The sequence below is a fragment of the Ictidomys tridecemlineatus genome, chromosome 8, assembly GCF_052094955.1.
Source record: "Ictidomys tridecemlineatus isolate mIctTri1 chromosome 8, mIctTri1.hap1, whole genome shotgun sequence".
NCBI classification, from domain to species: Eukaryota; Metazoa; Chordata; class Mammalia; order Rodentia; family Sciuridae; genus Ictidomys; species Ictidomys tridecemlineatus.
Genome location: NC_135484.1, coordinates 32,584,285 through 32,609,560, shown reverse-complemented (window position 1 = coordinate 32,609,560; position 25,276 = coordinate 32,584,285). Strand labels below are relative to the sequence as shown.

The following is a 25,276-nucleotide window of genomic DNA, read 5'->3' as shown; positions in this document are numbered from 1 at the left end:
CATTTCTTAGCTTCCACTAAGAAATTTCCTTTTCATTATATTTGAATTTTGGGATAATTTTGAGAAATATTAATAAGATTCACTGGAGGAATTAAATCTATTTTTTAATTGCCATATGTGGTACTGAACTACATAACTATAATTAAATAACACTCACAGTGCATCTGTTGAACTTTCATTACACATATAGCTTTGTTACTAGAACACTTGTTTCTATAGTTCCCTGCTCTGTCAAGTGGATATTCTTCATGTTTGGGGAATTTTTTCCCCAGAACCACCAAACGTTCTCAGGACCAATGCATGAGGTTCCTTGTACATGCTAAAGTGTAATCCAATAGCTTGGGATGCATAAACCGTAACAAGAAAGATATACTCACTGCTGCTGTACCACTCTTACTGGTTTCATCCTCAAACACAAGAACTCTGACAAATTCTGTTGTATTCAACTCGTACAAAAACATACACTGCATTTATAATTTTCTCATCACAGGGAGAATTTTTATTTTCACAGAGTTTCAGTAAGAATCAAATCTTCCACTTACAATTTTTACATATAATGTCTGGAGGCATATTCCAGAGTAGCTTCTGGTTTCACACATTTCAAAATCTGTTCCTCCTCTACTTGGTATGTCCTGAAGTGCAAAGGACCCATTCATATTGTAATAGAGACTTTTGCCCCTGCACCATTGAGTCACAATTCTAAGAATCAGCACAGAGGATAGTAGGAGTATTTCTGGAAGCCATTTCTATACCCCTGACAGTTAACTACAACTTAATGATGTACAGAAATTACTGCAAACCACATAAATATTCCACTGACCTCAACTAAGTATCACCCCAACTCATCTTCCCCCCAAACCTGCTTCAAAATGTCCATGGCTGCTCTAGTACTCCTTGACAAGAGGAATGAAACAGAGAGGAAGCTGGAATATTAACTAATTTAATTAACATATCTTTCTTTTGTGAATTTTAGAAAATCTATAACCATATATTCCTGGCATTGCTCCCTTGTCTTAGAAAGATCCCAGCAAATGAGGGGCACTGAAATTTGAACTTTATTGCCTTCATGGTAAATCAACCTCTGTTCTTATCTATTATTTCATAAATCTGTTGATTTGTAAAAAAAACTACTGAGTCAAGGGAGAGAAGAACTGAATCAAGCAGAACTTTCATACTGGATACTGCACATCAGTTCAAACAACAAATACTTTCTTGATGTGTCAAATGCCTTCATCTTCCTTGCAGACCCCAGAGTGGACACTGAACCCTTAGGCTCTTCCCCAGGAGCCACCATTCCTTCTTCAGTCTACTGATACTGAACACCTAACTAGAAACATCACATATGTACCCTCATCACAGAGATAGTGGGAGTACAAGAATCTATGCTCAGGTGGGCACGTTCCAATGATCATTTTCCCCATAAACAAAATTAACTTTGACAACTAGCATGAGCAGACATGGGGCTGTTTCATGAACAAAAGGACAAAGAGAATGAATTATTGGGGCCATATTGCGCTAGCAAAAATTATGCAAACAAAAACTAAGACAATGAAATCCACAAAATAAATTCTCAGCATAATTTGTTCCCTTTCCACCTGGACCCTACTTAAGAATCCCAAACCCAAATGTTCAGAGCACCTGGACAAACCTCCTTACATAGATTTCTACGCCCAGAAAGGTATTCTGCAGACAATGAGATTCTGTTTTCCAAAAGGACTCAATTATCTAGTAAATTTAGGAAAGGCTGTATGCCATATCCCCTTGGGAATTTACGATGTTCCTTACCAAATTAAAAGTCCCAAGAAACTTTGCAGTAAAGAATCTACTTAGCCCAATATTCTCTATGCTAATTCAATCACTTTCCAAGGAAAAAACAAAATATAATAGAATTAGAGTTTCATAAACCACACTTTGCACACATTTCCTTGGCAGTGTTGGGTTTCAGATCAATTATTCTCGAAAGCTGTAGCAATTTCCCCTTCCTCAGTATGCTCCAGGCACAACAGGCCTCCTTCCCTTCCCTTCCCCAAACACTTTAATCCCAGGACTTACTATTCCCTCTCTATGGAACTCTGTTCCTACAAGAACACGGTGGCTTATTTTTTCACTTCATTCAAATCTCTGCTCAAAAGCTAGCATTTCAGAGAAACTTTGTTAAGGACTGAATTGTGTCCCCCTCACCCAAATTTATATGTTGAAGCCCTAACACCAACATGACTACAGTTGGAGATAGGCTTTCAATGAGGTAATTAAAGTTTGATGAAGTCATAAGAACGCTCATCTGAAAGGACTTAGGAGACAAGAGGCACCAGAAGCACATGCATGAAGAGGAAAGGACAGTATCTGAAGCCAAAGAGGGAGGCCTCACCAAAAACCAACCCTGTTGGCATCATAATCTTGGGCTTTCAGTCTCTAGAACCATGAAAAAATGAATTTCTACTATGTATAGTATTTATTCTTGAGGGTATTTTGTTACAACGTCCCTAGCTGACTAATACACCTTCCCTAACAACCTCACCTAAAATTAGTACTTCCAAATATTCTCTCACCTCTATGTCCTGCCTTCTCTGCAAAGCAATATCAATACTTGACATTACATATGTATTTCTCTAGGAGACTGAGAAGCAGTAGATATAGTGGATATATGGTGGGGTTCAAATCCTGATTCTGCCTCTTTCTAGTAATGTAATCCTGGACAAGTTATGGATGCTCCATGACATTTCCATCTGTTAAATGGTGGTAATAGAAATTGTTATTTATTCAAATGCATTGTTATAAGAGTGTAATGAATTATAACATGTGAAGTACTTAGACCATACAAGCATTCAATCACTGTTAGCTGCTATTTTTTATTGTCCATCCACCTCACTGCAAAGTACACCTGGTAATGTCTGGGGCTTTGTCTTTCTTGTGACAAATCAGTCAATCATAGATTCTGGGTTGCATGTCAAGCCCTCAGAAAATATTTTCTACCCACATATCTGGATAATGAAGGCCCCAGGTCTTTTCTCAAAGTTCGCAAAGTGGAAATCATCTTTTGTGCTTATATACTAACACTCTTGATTTCAGAGCCCTCATTCTCACATTTGCTGTAGGACTGCTGCCAAGTGATACTACTTAGATTGACACAGGCTAATGAGCAAAGTTCAGAGGTGCAGTTAACTAGATCCAGAGGACACAGGCTTGTATACTCAGAGAAGTGTACCCTGGAAACGGCAACATGACATTCACATTGTGAGCAATGCTTCACTGCAGCAAAATGCCACCCATATGATTAAATCAAACCATTTCATTTGAAATTGTTAGTTCTGTTTGTGCTTGATTCTCGTATTGGTTGTGTAGCTGTATGTAATTTGATATTCCAAATATCAATCTATGGTACTTTGGCACCTTCTGCTGATGAACTTCAGAACTTTCATTGCTCTATAGCTTGTCAATGCAGTGAGTCATTCCTTAAGGCTCAGACAAAAACAGAATCCAAATCAGATGGCCAGTGAGTTTCGCATTAGCTTCAAGAGGGCACAATTAGCCATGGTAAGTTTTTGGGCAGCTGTCACCAAAAGTCCAGTATAATAGATGATATGACAGTAGTTTCCCAGGAATTCTCTCCAAAATATCAATTTTTGCAAATCACTTGTGCCTTAAAACATCATGCAAGTCAACAACGTGAGTGTTTACTACCAAGGAAATAAACAGGGGGGTTAATCCTCAACCTAATGTGTCCTTCTATTTTCATCAATGTAGATTTTTCCAATGATATTTATTATTGTTCCCAAATGGCACAAAGCAGGTAAAGGATTTGCTGCTATTATGGCAGCAAATTGTACATTCTTTATGGCTCCCCACCCAAATTCTGACAAATCAAACAGATCACCAGTGTTTCAAATATTTTCATTTTTTCATAGCTTCTGTGCCTACCATGTATTACTCTAAGCAACCAATTTGGATTGGAATCAGAGCCTTTAGAGAGAAAAGTTCTCAAGTTCTGAAGGATGTTTTAATAAATTCTAATACTTAATCTAGCAGCAGTACCCAGTGAGGAGTAAATTTTGTAAATTAAAAAAAAAACTTTCATACTAGCAATGAACAATCAAAAATTGAAATTTAGAAAACAATATTCTTTATAATCACATAAAAATATGAAATAGTGATAAACTGACAAAACATGTTGAAGACGGTTATACTAAAAATTACAAAACACCGTTGAGAAGTTACTCAAAGAAACAGAATAGATATCGTGCTCATGGTTTACAAAACTCAACATTGTTAAAATACTAATTTTCTGCAATTATTTATTTATAGATTCAATGCTATCCTAGCAGAACTTTTATAGAAATTGATAAACTGATTTAAAATTCATATGTAAATGAAAATGACCTACACTAGCTAAAACAACTTTGAAAAAGAATAAAGTTGGAGAACTAACAATACCTGACTTCAAGACTTATTTTAAAACAATAATACAAAAGACAAAGGTGTTGGTGAAAATATTAACAATTAGATTAGTGGAACATCATAGATTGTACAAAATAGAGCCCCACATAATTGACTTCTGATTTTTGACAAAGATACAAAGCCATTTCAGTGGAACAAGAGTAGTCTCTTTAACAAATAGTGCTGAAACATTTGCATATCTATATGCAAAAGAAAAAAAAAGGAAAAACTCTAACCTATACCTCTCACCATACACAAAAATTAACTCATAGTAGATTGTAGACCTAAATACAAACCTAAAATTATAAAACTACCAGAAGACATAAGAAAAGATCTTTGCAACTTTGGGTTGGGCAAAGATTTCTTATATATGAAAAGCACATCCATAAAAGAACAAATTGGACTTTTTTTTTTTAAAGAGAGAGTGAGAGAGGGGGAGAGAGAGAATTTTAATATTTATTTTTTAGTTTTCGGCGGACACAACATCTTTGTTTGTATGTGGTGCTGAGGATCGAACCCGGGCCACACGCATGCCGCACGCATGCCAGGCTTGAGCCACATCCCCAGCCCCCAAATTGGACTTTTTTGAAATTAAAAATCTCTATGCTTTGTAATAACTAAGTAAATACAAAGGTATGACTCAGATTGAACAAAAAATCCTTGAAAATCATATATCTAATAATTGACTTGCTTCTAGAATACATAAAAAACTACTTGTTGGATTTTTAGATGTGGTTTTACTATGTTGTCCAGGCTGGTCTCAACTCATGGGGTCAAATGATCCTCCTGCCTCAACATCCTGAGTAGCTACAACTACAAGCACAAGCCACAGAACCCCAGGACATAATGAACTCTTAAATTTTAATTTTAAAAACATTTTTTTCCTAAAATGAGCAAAATAATTGAACAATCTTTTCATTAAACAAGTAATACAAATGTCAAATAAGTACATAATAGATGTTCAACATCATTAAGGAAATGCATATTAAAACCACAACAAGACACCACTTCACACCATTGGAATGGCTAAAATCAAAAAGACTCACTGCCGCAGTCTGGCTGGGCACAAAATCATGAGCCACTCAAAGAGGAACAAACTTTATTTTGAAACTCCCACCAATGCCCTGTATGCTCCTGGGAAATATGCCGACCCACACACCCGGTGTTCTCCTGTTCTCCCGACACACACACCAACCGGAAATCCCTCCTCTGGAATTCCCTCCTACCGCACTTTCCCAACCAATAGGAACTCTCCAGGAGTCCCATAGCATGCCAAGGTGGACAGCAGGGGTCTAATATCCATTTGAATGCAGATCTTAACATAATCATATCATCTCAATGGCTTACTGGCACCTTTCAACCAAAAATGCCATGAATCATTACTACTTGGCTGTGGCTCTTAGCAACTCACTATCCCAAGAGTTGCTGAGTATGTGAAGGAATTGGAATCTCATGCACTGCTGGTAGGAATATAACATGGTATCACCACCTGGAAAACAGTCTGGCAATTTCTTAAAACATCAACATTATCTCTATTATATGATCCAACCCTTCTACTAGATATTTACCAAGAGAAATGAAAAACATGTCTATGTAACGACACATATAGGAATATTGTATAAGCTTTATTTGGCATAGCCTAAAACAGGAAACCAAAATGTTCATCAGTAGGAGAAAGAAAAGCAAATGGTTTATCCATACAATAAAATCCTATTCAACAATACACGTTAATCATGATTGATGCAGGCAATAATACAAATGAATTTCAAATAATTATAATGAGTGAAAGAAACTAAACAAAAAAGAGATATATTGGATAACTCTAGTTGTACAAAATTATAGATAGCGCAAACAAATATATAGTGGTGACAGGTGGTAGATCAGTGGTTGCCTGGGATTTGGGTGAGGGAGTTGGAGATAGAAAAATGATATGAGAAGCTTTGAGGGTGTTGAATATATTCATTATTGGATCATGGTGATAGTTTCATGGGCACACTCACGTATAAAAATTATTGACTTATACACTTAAAGTGTGTAAAGTTTATTTTATGAATATCCTCCATAGGAGCTACTTAAAAAGAAAAAAGAAAACCATTAAGTCAGCCTCAAAGATCATGATCTCAAAACTTTCAATGTGGGTCAGAATTACATCAGATCCATTAAATGATATCTCACCTTCATGAAACTTCTTTTGCCACCAATATCCTAACACCATTTTCTCTGGTTCTTCTCCCACCCTCAGAGATTCCCTCCTTTTCAATTTCTTTCCCTCATTCTTATCGTTCCTCTCATATTCTCAATGAGAGCATTTTTTAGGGTCAGTAGCATTTTTTAGGGTCTGTGGTCCTTTATATGCTTTGCACACTCCTTCCTGAGTAATCTCTCCACCCCGTCAAGCCCAGCCAATAAAACACTAATAAATTCCAAGTCTATATTGCAAAGTTTGTCCTCTCTCCTGGATTCTGTAATTCTGATCCCACTGAACAGCTAGCTGGACAACAGTTCCAATTTAATGCTTGCAAAATTCCATACGTGCCCCATCCAAACCTGCTGCCCAGCCCAGATTCAGGTCTCAGTTTGCAGCACCAGAGTCTCCCCACCATCATCACCAACCAACCAGATGGCACGATTGAAATCTCACCTTTGTCACTTACTAGATTTGTGTCTTAGGCAAGGCATTCTCCCCCTCTGGCTTCACTTCCCCATCTGTATCAGTCTCTTCCTCATAAGATTACTATGAGGATTAAATAAGATAATAACCATGAACTATTTATATAGTAAGCACTTAACGATTGTTAGATGATTGGTGAAATCTACCTTTCTCTCACATTTAATTATTCACCAAGGGCTGTTCTTTTTATTTCTGCAGCCTCTCTGTCTGCTTCTCTCCTTCCTCTGCAATCTCCCATCTCAGACTCCTCATATCTTGATTCTATGTTGAGATAGCCTACCCCATCTCTTCTCTTCAGTCCATTATTTAAAGTGCTACCTAAGTGTTTCCTTCACCCACCTCAGATCACACACTTTCACGATCAAAGACCTTTGATTAGTCCCCTTGTCCAAATATCATAGAATTTAGGGCATTCAAGGTCCATAAGATTTGATGCTACCCCATTTTTCCAGCTTCAGCTCTTCAGACACTCTGGCCTGAACTCCCTGCCATTCAGCCACTCTCAATTCTTCCCTAACCTCTACAAACCCTGCCTGCCTGCTGTCTCTGTTTGCTGCAGGGTTTCCTCAGCTACCCATCCCCCAGGCTCAGCTCAGATGCTATCTTTTAATGAACTCAGCAGTTCCCTGGCTGGAATTAATCAGTCTCTCTTCAGTGCTTCCCTTGCACTTTGTTTACATGTTGATCTGAGAGCTAACAGTATTGGCATTTATACATGTGCTTTTTCCCCCTACTTACCTTAGTCTAGGCATTCCACAAAACCTTGCTGAATGGAATGAAACAGAAGAAAGAACATGACAAACAGGCTACCTAATATCTCCCTGGTAATGTCACCTGCTCACAGAGGTTCCTTGAAGATTGACACTTTACAAATTAGCATCCTGTTCAAGCCAGAGAGCACCAGAGAGCCATCTCAATGGAAGGCATGCAAGAATAATAGCAGCAGCACCACCCAGGGGTTTGTGGAGTGAAGGGAGAAGCATGTAAAATGCAATGGATGCAGACTTAATCTGGGTTGTTCTAAGTGGTTCCTTCAGGAATTAAGATGCCTGTCTTCTGAGAGGGAAATCCTTTACAGGTCCTTGTTCAGGATGCCAGGCAAGCATCCCAGATCTGATTGATTGGTAAATGAGGGTGCAGACTCTACAGCTGGGCCAGTCTCTGCACAGCCATGTAAAGCCCCTAAGGGAAGAATTTGGGAGACACTGACAGCAGTTTGTCCATAGACTACTGGCCACTTGCCAGTCAGGCAGCTGCCAACAGGGGCAGAGGCAGGGTGAGACATAACAAGAATGACCCCCAGAAGGCAGCTGCCAATCCCTCTCAAAATTTCCAAATTCTCCAAGGGATCCTTTCACTTGAGAAATTTTTCCCCAAAGCAGTTAAAGGCAACTCAGTGCATATACTAAGTCAGTATCAGTGTTGACTTTGGCTAAATGATTGCTCTTTCTCTTCCCAGAAACTGTGGATCCAGTTACCACCCAACCCCCACCACTCTGACACAGGACCAAGGTAAGTAAACAGTAGAACCAAGAGTGCAAGCATCAAGGGGGAAGGAAAGGGGCCACTGCACCAGCCATTCCACCACTGTCACTTGTGGCCACTGTTTCTTGTCTCAGATACTCTAAGAGGCCGCAGGGCCCATGACTTGCTCTTCTTCATACACCCAGCATAGATTAGGTTCTGGTCGAATAAGTTGGTTCTAGTTGAATAAATGAATGCACCTCTCAGAGAAGTACATTCCAGTTAAACTGAGTACAAAGAATCTGAGGCTCCTGGCATCATCTCCTTCCCCACCAGATAAACACTCATCTCTAGCAGAGCTTGGGAGATTAGCTTTTCAATTGCTCTACACTTTGTAACTGAGTTACAAAGTAACCTGCCAGCAATCTCAGAATAATGGGGCAATTTAAACAGAGCAAAGTCCACAAAAAGTTCCACAGAGATGTGCTGAGCAAAGGCCAGAGCCCTGGCAGTATACAACCGCAGCCTCCAAGCACCACTGCCCAACAAGGTCTTACATTTGGCCATGAACCCTGTGCTGTCGGCCTTCCTGAGAGAGCTCCCCGGCTGGTTCCTGTTCTTTGGGGTCTTCCTGCCTGTGGTTTTGCTGCTACTCCTCCTCATTGCCTACTTCAGGATCAAATTGATTGAGGGTAAGTGTGGAGCCACACAAGGAAGGGCTTAGATGTCCTTTCCCTGGACACACCTTCAAAACATGTCAGTGTTTCTGGGCGGCCTGGGAGAACACATTTTTTGATTTGCAGGTACTTTCTCTTAACCCCACCCCCAAATCCTTGAGATCTTTTGGTGAACTGGGCAAAGTTTGGACCTTTCAGCACTGTAGACTGTGTGGTAGGATGAGAAGACTCGTTGTAGGAACCCCTTAACTGTAGTCACTCAGACAAACTGTGAATCAGCAATTTTGACACACAATTGCTTGTGTCAACCTCTTAAAGCAACAGATTCATGAACATTAAAAATACTGTCCATGGTCTGCCTTCTCCATATGACAGATGTATATGTGTATGTGCTCAGGTGCATGTATGTACCCACGAGTGTCTCTGCATGTACATGTACCTATGATTATTTGCACAGGCACATTTCTATTTTATCCACTGCATTTTTAGTCAGAGAATATTTCCAACATTGTGGTATCACAGTGATTGGCAAGGTAAAGCACTAATAGGTAAGTGACCAAAAGAAAAGAAGGCAGGAAGGACACCTTAGGAAGTTAATTTATTATCTTAGGAAGGTGATTTGGAATGAACATTTGGCTCCTGGATTGAGACTATTTATTCTGCTATAATTAAAATTAATGAAACTGGGTTGAGACTTGATAGAAAACATGTTAATTCCTCATCCAGTAAATATTAGGTACCATAGAGGTTTATAACTATTTTAGCAATATAAACAAAAATCACTCAATTTTAAAATTTTGACAGTGTCATATTAAAACACTAAAAAAAAAAAATGAAAACCCCTCCTCTTCCACAAACACTTGCCAAGCCCAAACAATGCCAACAATGCCATGTATGTTCCTATATGAATGTATTCAGAATCTTAAATGATGCATGCCATAATATATAACCTAAAATATATCAGCAAAGCAATTAGGGATATTTACGTCTAAGAGGAGATTTATAACATTGAGAAATCTAGAGGACAAAGACTGTATTGCAAAATCTCAAATTTTTGATCATAATTTACTCAAACACTCCATAGCCTTTCACTTTGTGTGTCACATTTTTATGAACAGTTCTCTTGTTGGGTGATGAAGCTGCATTCTGTCTCACTCTACAAGATGTGAGAAATCCTTTTATTTATTAAGTCAGATCACCCTGCACTGCCCCCAAACCAGTCTGCTGGATGGTCTGCTACTCGGCCACTCGTGACTGCCAGCCCTGATAAGAGACTCCAACAAAGGAAAAAAAATCAGAAATCTCCAAGATCTATCTACAGTTTTCCTTTGTCCCAAACTGGCTGAATGTCCAGCAACTTCAAACATTTCCACATTACAGGCCTTCATGGTTGTTGCAAGACCACTGTCTGTGGCACATATCCCAGGCTCCCTTTGACACCGAGCACCCTGGGGAGAAGTAACAGGATGCGGATGTCACAGTAATGACCATGACCTTGAATACTTCATGTAGCTCCCAACTTTTATCCATGACTGCCTCTTGGGCAAGATAAAATTTTCAGTATCTCAAAAATGTATCAAGCATGAAATAAGGCAAACAACAGGTCAGGAGAGCCTCATGGATTTTAAAGTCTCTTACTAACCTCTGCTAACCAATTTTTATAGATCAGATAATTCAGTAGGACATCTGGTATTTGAGGCAGACTCTGCAAGAGGGCAGATCTTGATTTATAGCTCTACTTTTCCCTGGGAAAACATCTATAATATGTAAAACGTGAATGAGTCTACAGTATTTTATTTAGAACGCACTGGGAAAGTTAACTTGCCATTGATGGTGTGGCCTGGCATCCCAGAGGGATGATAGTGGGGAAGTGCAGACAAAGTGCCAACTTCAGGGCCAATCCCAGACAAAGTGCCCAAGTGATACAACGTGTACAGTGATCCCTTCTGCCTGCAGCACATCCTATCCATTTAAGGGGTCTAGAAATCAAGTCACAGACACAAATCATAACTTTAAGTTCAGAACTCGACAATATTGGAATTTCTTCTGAAGGATTAGACTGAAGGGAACAGAAGGCCCCAAAGAACTATTATTATTCTTCATACTTCCTCCTCCCAAATTCTGATATGCTAATGAGCCTATCCTAATTCCTAGACTTTCTCACAACTGTGAATCTTCCCTTCCTTCTCAAAGCTTTTATTTATTTGGAACACAGGATCTAACCCAAGGGACAGCAAGAATGTCAGCCTCATATGAGGGCAATGCTCTCTGCACAGAGTCCTTCAACCAACTTACAGTTCTAACAGTTGGGAAGTCCAAGGTTAAGGGGCTGTATCTGGTGAAGGCCTTGCTGGTGGGAGCTCTCTGTAGAGTTCTGAGGCAGCACATGGCATCATATAGTGACAGGGGAACATCTAAGAGACAGTTCCAAGTTGGTTTATAACAGATACACTCTCAGTACTGCACAAATCTATTCATTCAGGAATAGTTCTCATGATCCAATCACCTCTTAAAGGTCCACTTCTTAATACCTCACAATGGGGATTGCATTTCCACAGAGTTTGGGTAGCAAACCGAATCAGAGTCCTCCCACACACCAGGAATTTCCCTAGATACTGGAAAAAGACTTTTACTATGGGCTCTGAGGGCTGAAAAAAAAAAAAAAAAAAGAAAAGAAAAAAAAGAAAAGAAAAAAGAAAACAATCACAGTCCTCAAAAAACCAGAAAGAACATTTGACAAAATCATCAAAAGTTAGAGATGTTACAAATCTCTATGTTTTTTACCCTGGCCTCAGTCAATGTCTAGTCAAAGGGCTGAAGAATAAACTGACCTTTCTCCTTAAGTCTCTTCCTAAATGTCAGAGCTGAACCCTTTGATATGGCCATGGGGCACATCAGTGATTTAACAAGCCACGCTCTCCAAGGATGCTCACTTTTGCTCTCATTGAAGTGATCCTAGAGCTTCCAGGCTCTGGGTAAAGGGTATGGGAGGAGAGAGGAAACTAAAGATGCTGTTTATTATGGCATACCAAAAATCTCTGCATCCGTCAGTTAATGCAATGAAGGCCTGCCTCACCCAAAGCTTATTGTTTAAAAATTATAGCTCTTCTTGTAGTCATTTTCCTAAAGGTAAGCAGTAATATTCTCTCTCCAGGCTGAGGGCAAGTGAGATCATTTAGTCCAAAATAAAATATCACCAGTTTAAATCTCCATTTAGCAACATCCACTTAAAAACTGTAAACAGATGGGCAAACGTGATGTCGTTAATCTTCTAACCAGGGCTATGGCAAGTGTCATCCTTCCTATTTTGTTCTTTTAATGAGAGAGATGGTGACAGATTAACTGGTGCATTCACAGAACCTCAGAGTCCTGCATTCCAAAACAGAAACCAGCTTGCCTGTCTCATACATCCTAGACTGCCAGGCTAGAGAGCCATTTTGGATGTGATGAAAAGCATGTGGAGGTGTTGTAATTACTCAACGTTAATCCCTATGCTTCAAGCCCTAGGAGGTAATGGTGCATGTAAATTTAATTAGTATGGAAAGAGCATCAATTTTCTCACACAGGAAGAAAAAATCTCTAACATCCTGCTTTAATCTGTGTCAGTATCTCTTGGGGAAGAGGTCTCGGTTTCATACTGGCCATAGACAACCTTCCTCTACTATTGCCATGAACATTTTATATCTCCTAGAGCAAAAGTTTTGATTACCTTATCTCCCCAAATCCTGAAATTTCTAGACCTTGACCTACAGTCCTGAAAATATCATCACCCTGATCAAAAAACAAATTTCTCTCTAAAATAAAATTGCCCCAAACAGTCATTATGAAAAAAATTGTGTCTTTTGAATGCCTGAAAGTTTATGTGGCGTTAGGTCCAAAATAAGGTTATTGATCAGGTTCTGGCCTTCGATAACTTGCATTTATACCATAGCAGAGAGGTAAGTATTGAAAATATGCAAGGTGACTAGGTATCTTTCACTCAACTTCATATACATGTTTGAGTGGCCAGCAGTCAAAAAGGAAAAAAAAAATATTTGGAAAGAACAGATTAACTTGGAGTTAGCAGAGTAAAATTGTTTGGAGCTCAGACCAATGAGTCAAATCAAGTAGGGTTTGAAATCCAGTTCTGTTAACAATGGCCTTTCTATTTTTATTTTAAAGCTTCAGCTTCCTCATCTGTAAAATAGAAATCAGAGCAGGGCACAGCTGTGGAATAGGCATGGGATAAAATGAGGTGATGCACACAAGGTTCTTAACAGTGCCCAGTCTGCAGAACACTCTTACTCATTACTACCCCTGCTGGCCTGTACATTCCAAGAAGGCAGAGAGGGTGTCATTGACAAAATAGCTATTGTTAAAATCATTAAGTAAATCTTCCTTGGCCACGCACCTTGAAAGCAGTAGAGATAGGATCTAAACCCTGGTTCTCTGGCTCCAAAGCCAGTCTCCTCAGTAGATACACTACTCCTGGAGAAATAAACGCCAGATAGGCAGAGTATCTGCCCAATGGAAGGATCCTTTTGACCCAGGCAAATAAACTTACCACCAATTTGAAAAAAAAAAAAAAAAAAAAGCCCCTATGGGGAAATCTGAAATAAGGCAGAATTTGACAAAAGCTTTGAAAAGTTTGATCAATCTTATATTACACAACAGGAATAATTATTCTTATTGATGATGGCAGTTCCTCCACCTGAGTCAGAGATTGTATTTCTTCACCCAGGGCCCAACAGGGAAAACCTCATTGCATGCAAAATTTTCCACAATAACAAGCTCAGATGTTTTTAAGGATACCTGCCTGTCTAATCTCTCTGAACACCTTCCTAAACAGACCTACTAAAATAAAATGATGGCCCAATTGCAATTGTCTTTTAGGAGAAGGATAAATTATTTTATTCCTCTTATTCTTTACATGATGTGTAGCACACACTGTTCCCTGGATAGGTGACTCACTGTAGACCTATGAGCTTCTTCTTGTTTCCTCTAGTTCTCTTCTTTCAGTATTATTATTCAGGTCATCCATTTCCAGCTCTAATTTGTATCTTGGTTCCTCATTCAAAACACTTGTTATACAGCTAGCCATTGGTAATTCAAAAAGAAAGGGAGGAAATTACTCATATTTCAATGTGTTCAAAAGCAAAGTCATGGGCTACCTCAAAGGGATATCTGAAATAGCAATAACTTATGAGGACATGAAACCCTGTGGCTGAAAGTGTGAACTCTGAAGTCAGACTGCCTGACATCAAATCTTGAACCAATGAGTTTTGGTGATCTTGGGATAGTTGCTTCACCTTGATATCTGTCTGCCTCAGACTGCTCATCTATAAATGAATATTAATAATACTGGTGACCAGCTTATGTCATTACAAGAATTAAGGGCTTCACTCTTTGTCTGGCACACAATAAGTGCTTGGAAAATATTGGCCATTGAATCATGATTCATGTAACCGAGAGTTGTCATCATAAGCACATGCCCCCTCTCCTGAGCAAGATAAGCATTTGTGGAGGCCTAGAAGAATCCATATCAGGGAAAGATGCATGTCCTAGGGTGTGTGGCATATAAAATAACTGACAAGGGATGTGCATGAATTTGTGTGAAAGACAAAGAGAACATTTTCAGTTTTAATTCTAAAAACATATTTATCATTTCCCATGAGTTTAGAAGTTCCTGGTATCTGGCATGATTAAATTGTAATTCTGCACATAAAACTTAAAAGCAAAAGCAGGATTAATTTTGTGTTGGTGGTGTTCAATAAGGGAGATGTTTTTTGATGTGCCAATAAGATATGTGTTGGGATCTTAAGAGAGATCTCAGGGTTAGCTAAAGATTAAATCTGGGGAGGTGCAATAGTACACGTCTGTCATCCTAGCTACTCAGGGGGTTGTGGAGGGTGGTGGAAAGTTTGAGGTCTATCTGGGCAACTTAGACCTCTCAAAATATTAAAAGACCTAGGGATGCAGCTCAGTGGTAGATTGCCACTGGGTTCAATGCCTAGCATAGGGTGGTAGAAGGGGGGCTCAAATCTGTTTAGTTGCAAGTGAGAAATTAGTTGAAGCTGCAGGAGATGAACTCACAGAAACATGGTACATAACAAAAGCTGAAGGGAGGAGACTGAGAGTGGAGAGGAGAATGCATTCATCTCAAATCCTTGAAGAAAACTGGGGACTGGAAAATGCCACTAGACTTGGTCAATAGGAGTAATGAGGATGTAATCAACAAGGTTAAATAGGTTGGTTGAGTAGCTTTAACTAGTTATATTCTAAGAGGCTAAAGAATGTGCAAGTTGTGAAAAGTTGAAAAGATCAGTGTATTCAGTAAAAGATGCCAAAAGGTAGAGGGAAAGGACTGCTGTGACTTTTGTATGAATTATAAATGCCTAAATGAATTTGGGGAAGGAGCAGAGTACTGTTCCCTCGACTCCTGGCCTACTCACAAGCTTCGTGTCATCTTATTAAATGTAGGAGTCTAAACTTAATCAACAATTAATTTGCTAAATGTTTGGCTTATGACAATCTTGACCTTTTCTTTAGAAGTGACTGAGACGGTGAGTGAGTTCTGACTTGCCCTGAAGACTTGGGCCACCATTCAGAAAGCTAGTTTAGTAGCCACTTATGAGCTGTAAAGAACCAATGGCACTCAGCTGTCTGCAAATTACTAACTGGCATTCTTCCTTTCAGTTAATGAAGAACTACCTCAGATTGCTCACCACCAATACAAGCACAAGGGTGGCTCGTCCCTGCACCAGAAAATGAAAAGGACATGACTGTTTGAACTGACCAATAGCTAAAACACAATGAATTTCTACTGGTCATAGAGCAACGTCAACAGTTTAAATAATAAAGTAGGTTGATAAATTAGAAGCACAGCAAAAGTAGAATTCTAGGGCGACTATTCTGAGCCACATGAAAAGTGGCAGTTATTGACCAAGGGGACTTCTAAGACTCGGCATCAACAGTTCTTAGAAAAGTACCAAGTACACAAGATTTACTTGCATAGGCTCAATGGACTGGATGCATCATGTTTAAAATCTACTGTTTACTTTGAAATGCATTTTCAAATAAAATTCTCAGGCATCAGTATTACATAATCCCATGAAAACTCACATTATTCTGATTTTAGAGGTGAGAAAACTCCAGAAGATATCAAATGAATAGTAAAAGATGAGTGCCCTAGAGGGAGCTCTGTGGATGCCCTATGAAAGGTGTCCACCTGGTCCTCTAGTAGGGCAGCAACTCTTCCACATACCCTTTCAGACGTTTCTGGACCTGAGTATGCATCTCTCCATTTCCCAAGAGCTTTCACAAATCACTGTGACAAACACAAAACAAGAGGAATCTCTCAATACTAGGGACAGATCACTCATCAATGGTGCTCTCAGCATGGTGCGAATTGAGAATATGGCATTTTGGTGCTGGGAAAAGAGAGAGAGAACACAATGTTCACATAACTCCTGGTGAAAAGAATTCAAGTCTTTGCCTATAAAACCAAAACCCCAGGAGCTATTTCTAACTATGGAAAGAAGTCAAAATTTCACTAGCAGAATTCTTCTTCTATAGGAACCCTGAAGAGCCAACATAAATAACTGAAAGAAACATTTAATTCAAGATGGTGGTTTAAATAGATTACTATTGTACTCTCCACATTTCCCTACTAACATTAACAAAAGATGTTCAGTATGTCCTAAATCTGGTTATATTCCAGTCTTTGCACGTGACTAATGGGGTATTGGTGATTCACTTTATAAAACAGTAAATTTTGTCAGCACCAATTTTGGTAGTGATAGTCATATAAAATACTGTGGGGATGACTCAAAACATAAATAAAGCATCACCAGTGTGAGATATATTCTGCTTATTCCCTTCAACCCCACCCCCAAATTCCTCGTATGCATTGTGAATGGTCTGTTTGCACGTCTTACATAATATAACCCACTCTTCAACTGAAGACACTCATTTCTCCATTTTATTGCACTCGATTACAATGAAAATATCTGCTGGGGCTTTCAGAAAGATAATTTATAACAACAGTGTTCATGCCATATGGAAGGAATAACACTATTTTTTCGGTTCTGGGAGGGATCTCTTTTTAGCCTTTGATGGAATCAGCCTGTGTAAAAATGCTTTCTTTAACAGAAGGTGTGAAAGGACACATCATACCCTCATCTCAGCAGCTGCCAGCCAAATCTATGGTGCAGCCTTCAGAGTTCACTCCATTTTCCTCCAGAAATAGGCACTCTGAGAGCCTGAGTTTGGGTTATGGTAGATGCCTGCCTACCACCTCCCCTATTGTGGTAACAGATGAGTTCTAAACATACATGTTTCCTACAATAAGCATATCCAAGTAGTTTAAATCAAGACCTATTTCTTGTTGCTGCCGAATAAAGTGGGAGTAAGGAAATCGTCAATGAAATTATGACTGGACTCGTGAACTTTCTATGCATAGAGAGGAACAGTAATATGTTCGTTTCCCCATGGAGAAAATGAGTCCCAAAGATTTCATTACCATCTGTTTGAAGGCGCTACTAACAAATTGGTCAAATTAACCACTAAGCATGGCCAAGTGGCTGCAGGTTAACTCTTTGCTCTTCGCATGCTCGTAGATCCACTTTAAGATTTCATTTTTTTCATTACTGCCACCAAAACAAGCTGTCTCAGTCTTCATCCAAATAAGGTCCAGTCTCCTTACATCACTCATAGGCATGTCCATTCAATGTTCCAAAGCCTTTCACCAGGGGCCACAAACACTCCCACAACCCAAAATGGTCTCAGCTTGACAATTTCTAATCTTATTTCTAATGTGAAAGTGAAAGACTTTCCAGCTAGAGATAATGTTTCTCCAACTAAATCTTCAGTAAGATAATGGGTGCTTTAAGTTCTGTCACACACTGTTTTATTCAATGAAAATTTACCAACAAATGATTTTTTTTTTTTTTAAACAGAACTAACCTAAAGCTGATAACATTAACTTTCTTTCTCTTGATGATCACTGGTAATTTGATACTGCCAAAGATGATCTGCAGTGGCTGGGGTTGTAGCTCAGTGGTAGAGCTCTTGCCCAGCACATGTAAGGCACTGGGTTTGCTTCCCAGCACCCCATAAAGAAAAATAAATAAAATAAAGGCATTGTGTTCATCTACAACTAAAAATTTAACAAAACAAAAGATGGTTTGCAAAGAGAGAGGGACTGCCAATCTGTGGATATTCCATATTCCAATGCTGTATTGTTGATAAAACAGAAAATTGGACATAGAAATACTATTTGCGATGACATTTCAAAAAGCTAAATGCTTATAACTATAATCTGGCCAAGTAACAATTTCTAGAATTTTCTAGTAGCAATAGTAAAAATCAAGAACAGATTTCCCTTGAAAACTTATTTGGTTGAAAAAAAAATCTCAGATATCAGAACTAGTAACTAATAAACTCTCAGAATTCATGTCAAACATTCTGTAAATCAATTTTCTGATTTGTGTTTATAAAGTTTTCAAACTATGCTCATAAGATTCCTGCTTTCTGGGCTGGGGTTGTGGCTCAACGGTAGAGCACTTGCCTAGCATGTGCGAGGCCCTGGGTTGGATCCTTGTGCACCACATAAAATTAAATAAATAAAATAAAGGTATGGTGTCCAACTACAACTAAAAAATGCTAAAAAAAAAAAAAAAAAGAGAGAGAGAGAGATTCTTGCTTTCTGACTTTATAACTAGCATGTGCTAATCAGAAAAGACCTCTTGAGTTTTTATCAGCATTGAGGCAGTGGCATCTATCCTGACATGGGTGACAAACAGAATGAAGCAAGAACCATATAATCAAAAATTTTATTTATAATTTCAATTAAATAGACTAGGAATTCAGAAATATTCTTTCCACCTTATTAAACTTGTTCAAATCCCTATCTCAAAACTTCGCTGACGTTCCTATTTACTCTATGATTTGGGGCTGTCAAAGATCAGTTTACCAAGTAAGATCATGACATCCTAAGACATACAAAATATTTAAAAAGACACCCGTGCTGATGTCACACATGGGATTATCAACATTTTTCCCAAGTGGCTCTTTGGGTACTAAGTCCTCAAAGATGCTCTCAGTGGCTCCAGAATGTCAACCTGTCCTTGCTTTCTCAGCTGAGTAAAACTGAGCCCTAAATGAACACAGCACCCTGTATTCCCTAGAGTCCATAGGTGCTGTAAAGACAAACTTTCTTTTAATCACTGCTATTATAATTAGATACATTAAAGAATATGTTCTCAAAACCCCTGGGAAGATCAATCTATGATTTAACTATACTACACATAAAAAACTTTCTGATGAGAAATATATTTTCAGAATCATATTTGATTTCATATTTCTAAGCCTTGGCTTCCTGAGAGGAGTTGTTTTTCTAAGAATTAGAGAGAAAGTGAAAAGGGCCTTCACAATTTCACGATAATTTAGTGGGAACAGATCTCAAAGACAAGTTATGCAAATTATATTTAATGTACTCACTTTAAGTGACTACAAGAGAAATTCTATATAACATTTGAAAAGAAATATACCATTTGTCATTTGCTGTACAGCGTTTAAAAGAAAATTTAACACATCATCTGATGTGCTTGGGTGAAATCTTTGCAATAAACCCTCCTAATCAGACTTGGATGCAGCCGCTCACCCCAACCCTAGCAGTCTGGTCTGCCTGATAGGTTGAGGTGGAGTGCACACAAAGTTAAAAAGCACATGAAACAGAGGAGCAGGATTCAGATGGTACAACTAAAACAGTTGCTGAAAGCAAAACAACAACAACAAAAATATACAAAGGAAGCAAGCAAAAATATTCCTTGGAGAATTTATAAAAGCTGGGGTACTATTTAAGCAGGCGGAAAGAATCTGGCATGCTAAACATTAGATTTACAAACTTTCAACATTGCTTTCACCGTTTCAAATCAGTGATGCTGGCAGCAGCATTAAAATTACAAAACAGTGGAAAACGGAATTTTATTCTGCAAAATACTAGTAGGACTTCTGATGAAAACATCACTCCCAATTTATTTTTTAAAACCTTTATAATAAAAAAAGAAAAGCAACATGTTTAGAGAATAAACAAAACTTTATTTTATAACAGTATTACAGAAAGCAAAATATCATTTAATACAACTTGAAGCTGCTATAAATCTAATCTGGCATCATAACTATACATAGGGTCAAAAAGCAAAGGAAGAAATTTTCAATACAGTTAATAAGTCCCTATCAGGTCTCTGGTGTCACCTTTAAATGGTATAGCTTTCTTATAACCAACGCAAACCACCATAGTCCCCTACCCTTCTCTCAGCATCCTCAAACCTGTGTGAATCAAACTATCTGAAAGAGATATTTGCTCAATAACAAAAGGTCAGTTTTACACATAGACAAGGAGGTTTAATACAAAGCAAGTGTTCTATCCAAGTGTTCAAATAATGGAAAGTATTGAAATTTGGAAATGTTAAAAAAGAAAGCACTAAGGTTTTAAGCTGCCTGAATTTTTTAGTAGAAGGGAAGAAACAGATTTCTCTTCTCTTCCCTCCTGTTCTGGAATGCTGTCGAAGAGAATGTGTCTGAGAAGCACTGGCACTGGGGTGCATCTCTGAGCACAGTGCATGGTCAGTGAACTTTATAATTCTCCAGTCTGAAGATTTTCTGACTCTTTACTAAAAGTAAAAAGTCACAAGACTAGAAAGTCAAAAGGGTTCAATATAAAAAAAATCCCCAGTGAAATTCTCAAACATTAGAAAATTTTCCAAGATGTAAGAAATGCTTTTAATCTTATTAATATTTTTCTCATACAGTATATTTACTGCAATCTGAAAATTGTAAATATTGACTGTAAGAATTCAATGGAAAGAATCTGGAAGAAGAAAACCCACTATCTAAATTAGTCACAGAGTTTCCTTTCCGCACAACAGCACCTGTTCAAGTGAACAGCACCGTACCAGCAGCCCAGGCTGGCTTTGTTCACTGTCATTTAAGCAAATGAGTCATGAAAAGCAGGTAGTTGCACACAAAGTAAACAGGAAATAAAACGAAACTACTTAATTAAAAAAAAAATAGAAAAAAGAAAGGGAAAAAAAACCCAAGGATATTTAGAAGTGGTTATAAAACAAAATATATTAAAAATGCGCGAGAATGGTACAGACCAGAGCTGTTAAGGTAAGGTTTGGTGTTGGCATTTTAATTCTTCAGGCTTCTGGTCACTGTTACCAGCCATAGCACAAATTTGCTGGAGTAGTGGTGTGGCATTAAGACTTGGAATGGTCAAATTCTTTAGGTTCATAAAGTTGTATGTTGTTTAGAAGATGACTTTCTAGGAGGAAAAAAAGAAAGAGAGATAAGGTTTAAATATTCCAAAAACAGAAGACGGAAAAAAATGTTAAGTAATGCTCATCAAGTTTTTAATCAAGTAATCAACTGTCATCCACCAAGATCTATAGTAAATAATGTTTATCAGAAGACTAGCACAAGTGGCTATTCCAAATTTGAGAGCTCTAAAATTTCTGGAGAATTGACAAATACACTACAACTAAAAAATAAGACTGCAGTACAGAGATTTAATCAACATAAGACAGAGATAATCTGCATATTATACAGCCTCCCATCCACAGTTTTGTTTTCTGTAGTTTCAGTTACCTATAGTCAACTGTGGTCCAAAAATAATATGTGGAAAATTAAAGAAATAAACAGTTCATAAGTTTTAAACTCAGGACCAATCTGAGGATGGCATGATGAAATCTCACCCTATTCCCCCCAATCCATGTACCACCCTTCTGTGCAGCATATACACACTGTACATGATACCCATCCATTAGTCACTTAAGAGATGTCTCCGTTTTCAGGCTGAGTGTTGCAGCAGCACAGTGCTTGTGTTCACGAAACCCTTATTTTATTTAAGAAAGGCCAAAAGTACAAGAGCAGTTATGCTGGCAATTTAGATATGCCAAAAAGGAGCCATAAAGCTCTTTCTCTAAGTAAAAAGGTGAAAGGCTAAGGGAGGAACAGTACATATACTCATTTAGTACTATTCTTAGTTTCAGGCATTCATTAGTCTTGGAAAATCTCCCCATTGGGTGAAGGGGGAACACTCTAAGAGAGAAACAAGTGGAGATTTTAAAGCTAGACTGAGAGTTAGAAAGCCAAAGCCCATTTTCACTTCATTAACATGAATAGAAAAGGTGCTCCAGGTGAAGAGAATGGAAAGATGCATACAGGTGGAAAGGCACATGGAATTATGATATTAGAATGGGTATAAAAGTGTATGTTCTAGAGAAAACAGGAATGAAAAAATAATAGGATATTGAAGCAATGAACTTTATTAAATTAAGCATGGAACAATCAGTGATGGAAGATAAGGTAAATATTAGGTCTATTCTTTAATACTAGACCGAGAAGTGTGGACTCAATCTAATATGAAAACAACAAAAAAAGAATGAATTCAGAAAGAACATCCAGACAAAAAGACCAGCGGGCAGTCTACTGTAATGATCCAGAGCAAAGTACAAAAGCCAGGGAAAGGCAAAAGGCAGATCAAAACACCAAAAAGGGTAGGAAGTTCATACAGGGCATGATAAGTGCAGGAAAGAAAGCTGGAAACTGCTTCCTCTTTGGTTTTGAGGAAGAGTTTGGCAGGGCCTGTTGTATGTTCTGAAAACTCTGCTGTGGCTTCAGGGTGGTGAATAGGCTGAAGGCAGTGCAGCATAGGCAGGAGTCTGGGCTGGCTGAAGAAGATGGCAAAGGTCATTTATTTTCACTAGATGGCAGTACCCAGATATGAGTGATTACCACTGACAGGTCCACTCAGATTTGGAGAAAAGTGCAAGTGTGGTGATTAAGAAGGCAGTATCTGAGAACAGCAGACTTAGAGCCTAGGTAAGGCATTAGCATAGCACCAGGAATGTACATTTGGGAGTTGGCATGAAGAGATCCAAGTCAAAACCAACAGACAGAAATAAGTCTCTTATGAATACAAGGAAAAGTGAGACACAGTCTTGGGAAATTCTATTATCAAAGGTAAGCAAAAAAGATTTAAAAAAAAAACACAATGGTACACTGTCCTCCTGGAAAAAAAAGTTTTAAGAAGGCAAATATTTTATTTTCAATTTCAGCTTGATTAGGAATTTTGGCAAATGCTAAGTAATTACAGAGGACAGTGGAGAGTGATAATTAATGTTCTTTCCAAAAGGCACTGGTTCCAAAGTCACTTAGAATGTATATTCTTTTGGTTAGATAAAATTAAGGCTGATTGTAATGAAAAATATCCCCATCATTTAGATGTATCACAGATAATATTATAGCATCTTGATTATTCAGGAGAGATTGATGAATCAAATTCATTGTTTCCTATCCTGCTGTCTGCCTTAGGCTATTTTATTACTCATTAGCACTTCTGCTTGATTCCAGGCAGGGGGAAATCAATGGAGAAACATAAAAGAGTATTTTGCTAGGTTAGTTATCATGAAAAGGTGAGGGATTATAAGGAGAAATGGATAAAATTATCACTTAAATTGTATTTGGGCATTTTCCAAGACCATTAGTCATGCTACCTACTCTTGTTCTCCAAGAACTGGTATGTATCTCTGTTTGCTCTGCTTAATAAATATGTATCATTTGTTGGATAGAGCTGACATTTTGCTTAGCTTACATTAGAAAACAAACCCTTTAACCTGATGAAATAATATTTTGGATATATTAGGTTAATAAAATGTGTTATTACAATGAAAAAAAAAACAAAAGAAAAACAATTTCGTGATTAGTTGTCCCTGGAAACCTATAGAGAGAACAAGATTTAGGATGATTCTCTTCACCATTTTCTCTAAGTTCTGTGTTACTTTATTTCTTGGAATTTGTTTTCAGAAAAAAAATATAAATTTCACTTTGTAATGAGTCATAAATTTGTAAAAGAAAGCTAAAATTAAACTTGTTTCAAAGTTATTATAGGAAACTAGGAGTATGTAGTAAATGAAGATAGTTCTTGATCTCAAAAAACCTTCAAAGTTTACTGAGTTAAATATAGAGAAAAAGACATAGTTACCCACATAAACTTAAATATCATTTATTTCCATTTACACAAACTACTAGAAAGTAAGCTAAATTTTGCTGGTTGTATTATTACAAATTTTAACCTTGATGTGCTTCTTGGATTCCAAATTGCTTTCAGAATCAAAGAAAACTACCTTTAATTTTTGTTATAATGTTCAATGCACTTATTTTCTTATTCTTTAAAAAGAAGTTTAGTGTAACTCTAAATTAATTAAATATAGGTTGAGTGAGAACACTCAGATTTATTATTACTCTGGACAAATAAGTAGTAACATTAAATGAATATTTTTTATATATCCATGTATCTTTTGATTCTTTATGTATTTAAATAAACAAAGGTGTTCTTAAGTACTAAACAAGTAGTTTTGAATTAAGGAGAAAATATAAAAATGGCATTACTAATGTCATTGGTACAGAAGCATCAGACTTTTTAATTTTTTCTGTCCTTTGGCAGAAATAAGAAATTTAATGTGACAATTTTTCATAGACTAGGTTTTGGATCTAAATGATTGAACCCATATTCCTAACTAAAATGAAAACTAGGCACTAGATCTTCACTTAAGAACTATAAAAAGTTTCAAGAACCCTTTTCTTTTCAAGCTTGAATTCTGCCTCATTTGTAGAGTCCAAACATCTGTACTCTGTCAATAATAAATTGATAGGTGCTAAATATAAACATTAATTGAAACTACTTTCACAATATGGTAAGCTTCCTCTTGAGTTTGCATAAGGTGATAGCTGTTAAGTATATGAATTCTCCTTATGTGTTAGAATTGTGGTCAAGTAAATAAACACCCAGAAGTATACAATGTCAGTAAACACTAAAAACTACTGCAGTCACAATTCTTAGCCTGTGTCCCCCTCTATTGGCCATTGTGAGAATAGGTCAATGTGACTAAATTTAATTGAATCATAGGTCTTATTCTATGTCCAAATTCTTCCAAGGGTACAGGATGGTTGCATATTTTGCCTTCAGTACTCACAGGAGATTCAG

The 25,276-nt window shown here is 37.7% G+C and overlaps 2 protein-coding genes across 43 annotated transcripts in view; one reads left to right on the top strand and one right to left on the bottom strand.

Annotated features, from left to right (window-relative positions):
- Smlr1 (small leucine rich protein 1) overlaps window positions 1-17,087 on the top strand; it is an 84,094-nt gene extending 67,007 nt beyond the window's left edge. Inside the window, exons 2-4 of the mRNA XM_078018505.1 lie at window positions 8,565-8,617; window positions 9,061-9,261; window positions 15,922-17,087. Coding sequence (XP_077874631.1) covers window positions 8,565-8,617; window positions 9,061-9,261; window positions 15,922-16,007 — 340 coding nt within the window. The 3' untranslated portion in view covers window positions 16,008-17,087. The remainder of the gene's footprint in view (window positions 1-8,564; window positions 8,618-9,060; window positions 9,262-15,921) is intronic.
- Window positions 17,088-20,304: 3,217 nt separating this feature from the next.
- Window positions 20,305-25,276, bottom strand: part of Epb41l2 (erythrocyte membrane protein band 4.1 like 2) — a 189,233-nt gene continuing 184,261 nt past the window's right edge. For all 42 annotated transcript variants that reach the window (XM_040283283.2, XM_078019143.1, XM_078019147.1 and 39 more), the window contains one exon: window positions 20,305-21,553. The gene's annotated coding sequence lies outside the window, so the exon portion shown is untranslated. The remainder of the gene's footprint in view (window positions 21,554-25,276) is intronic.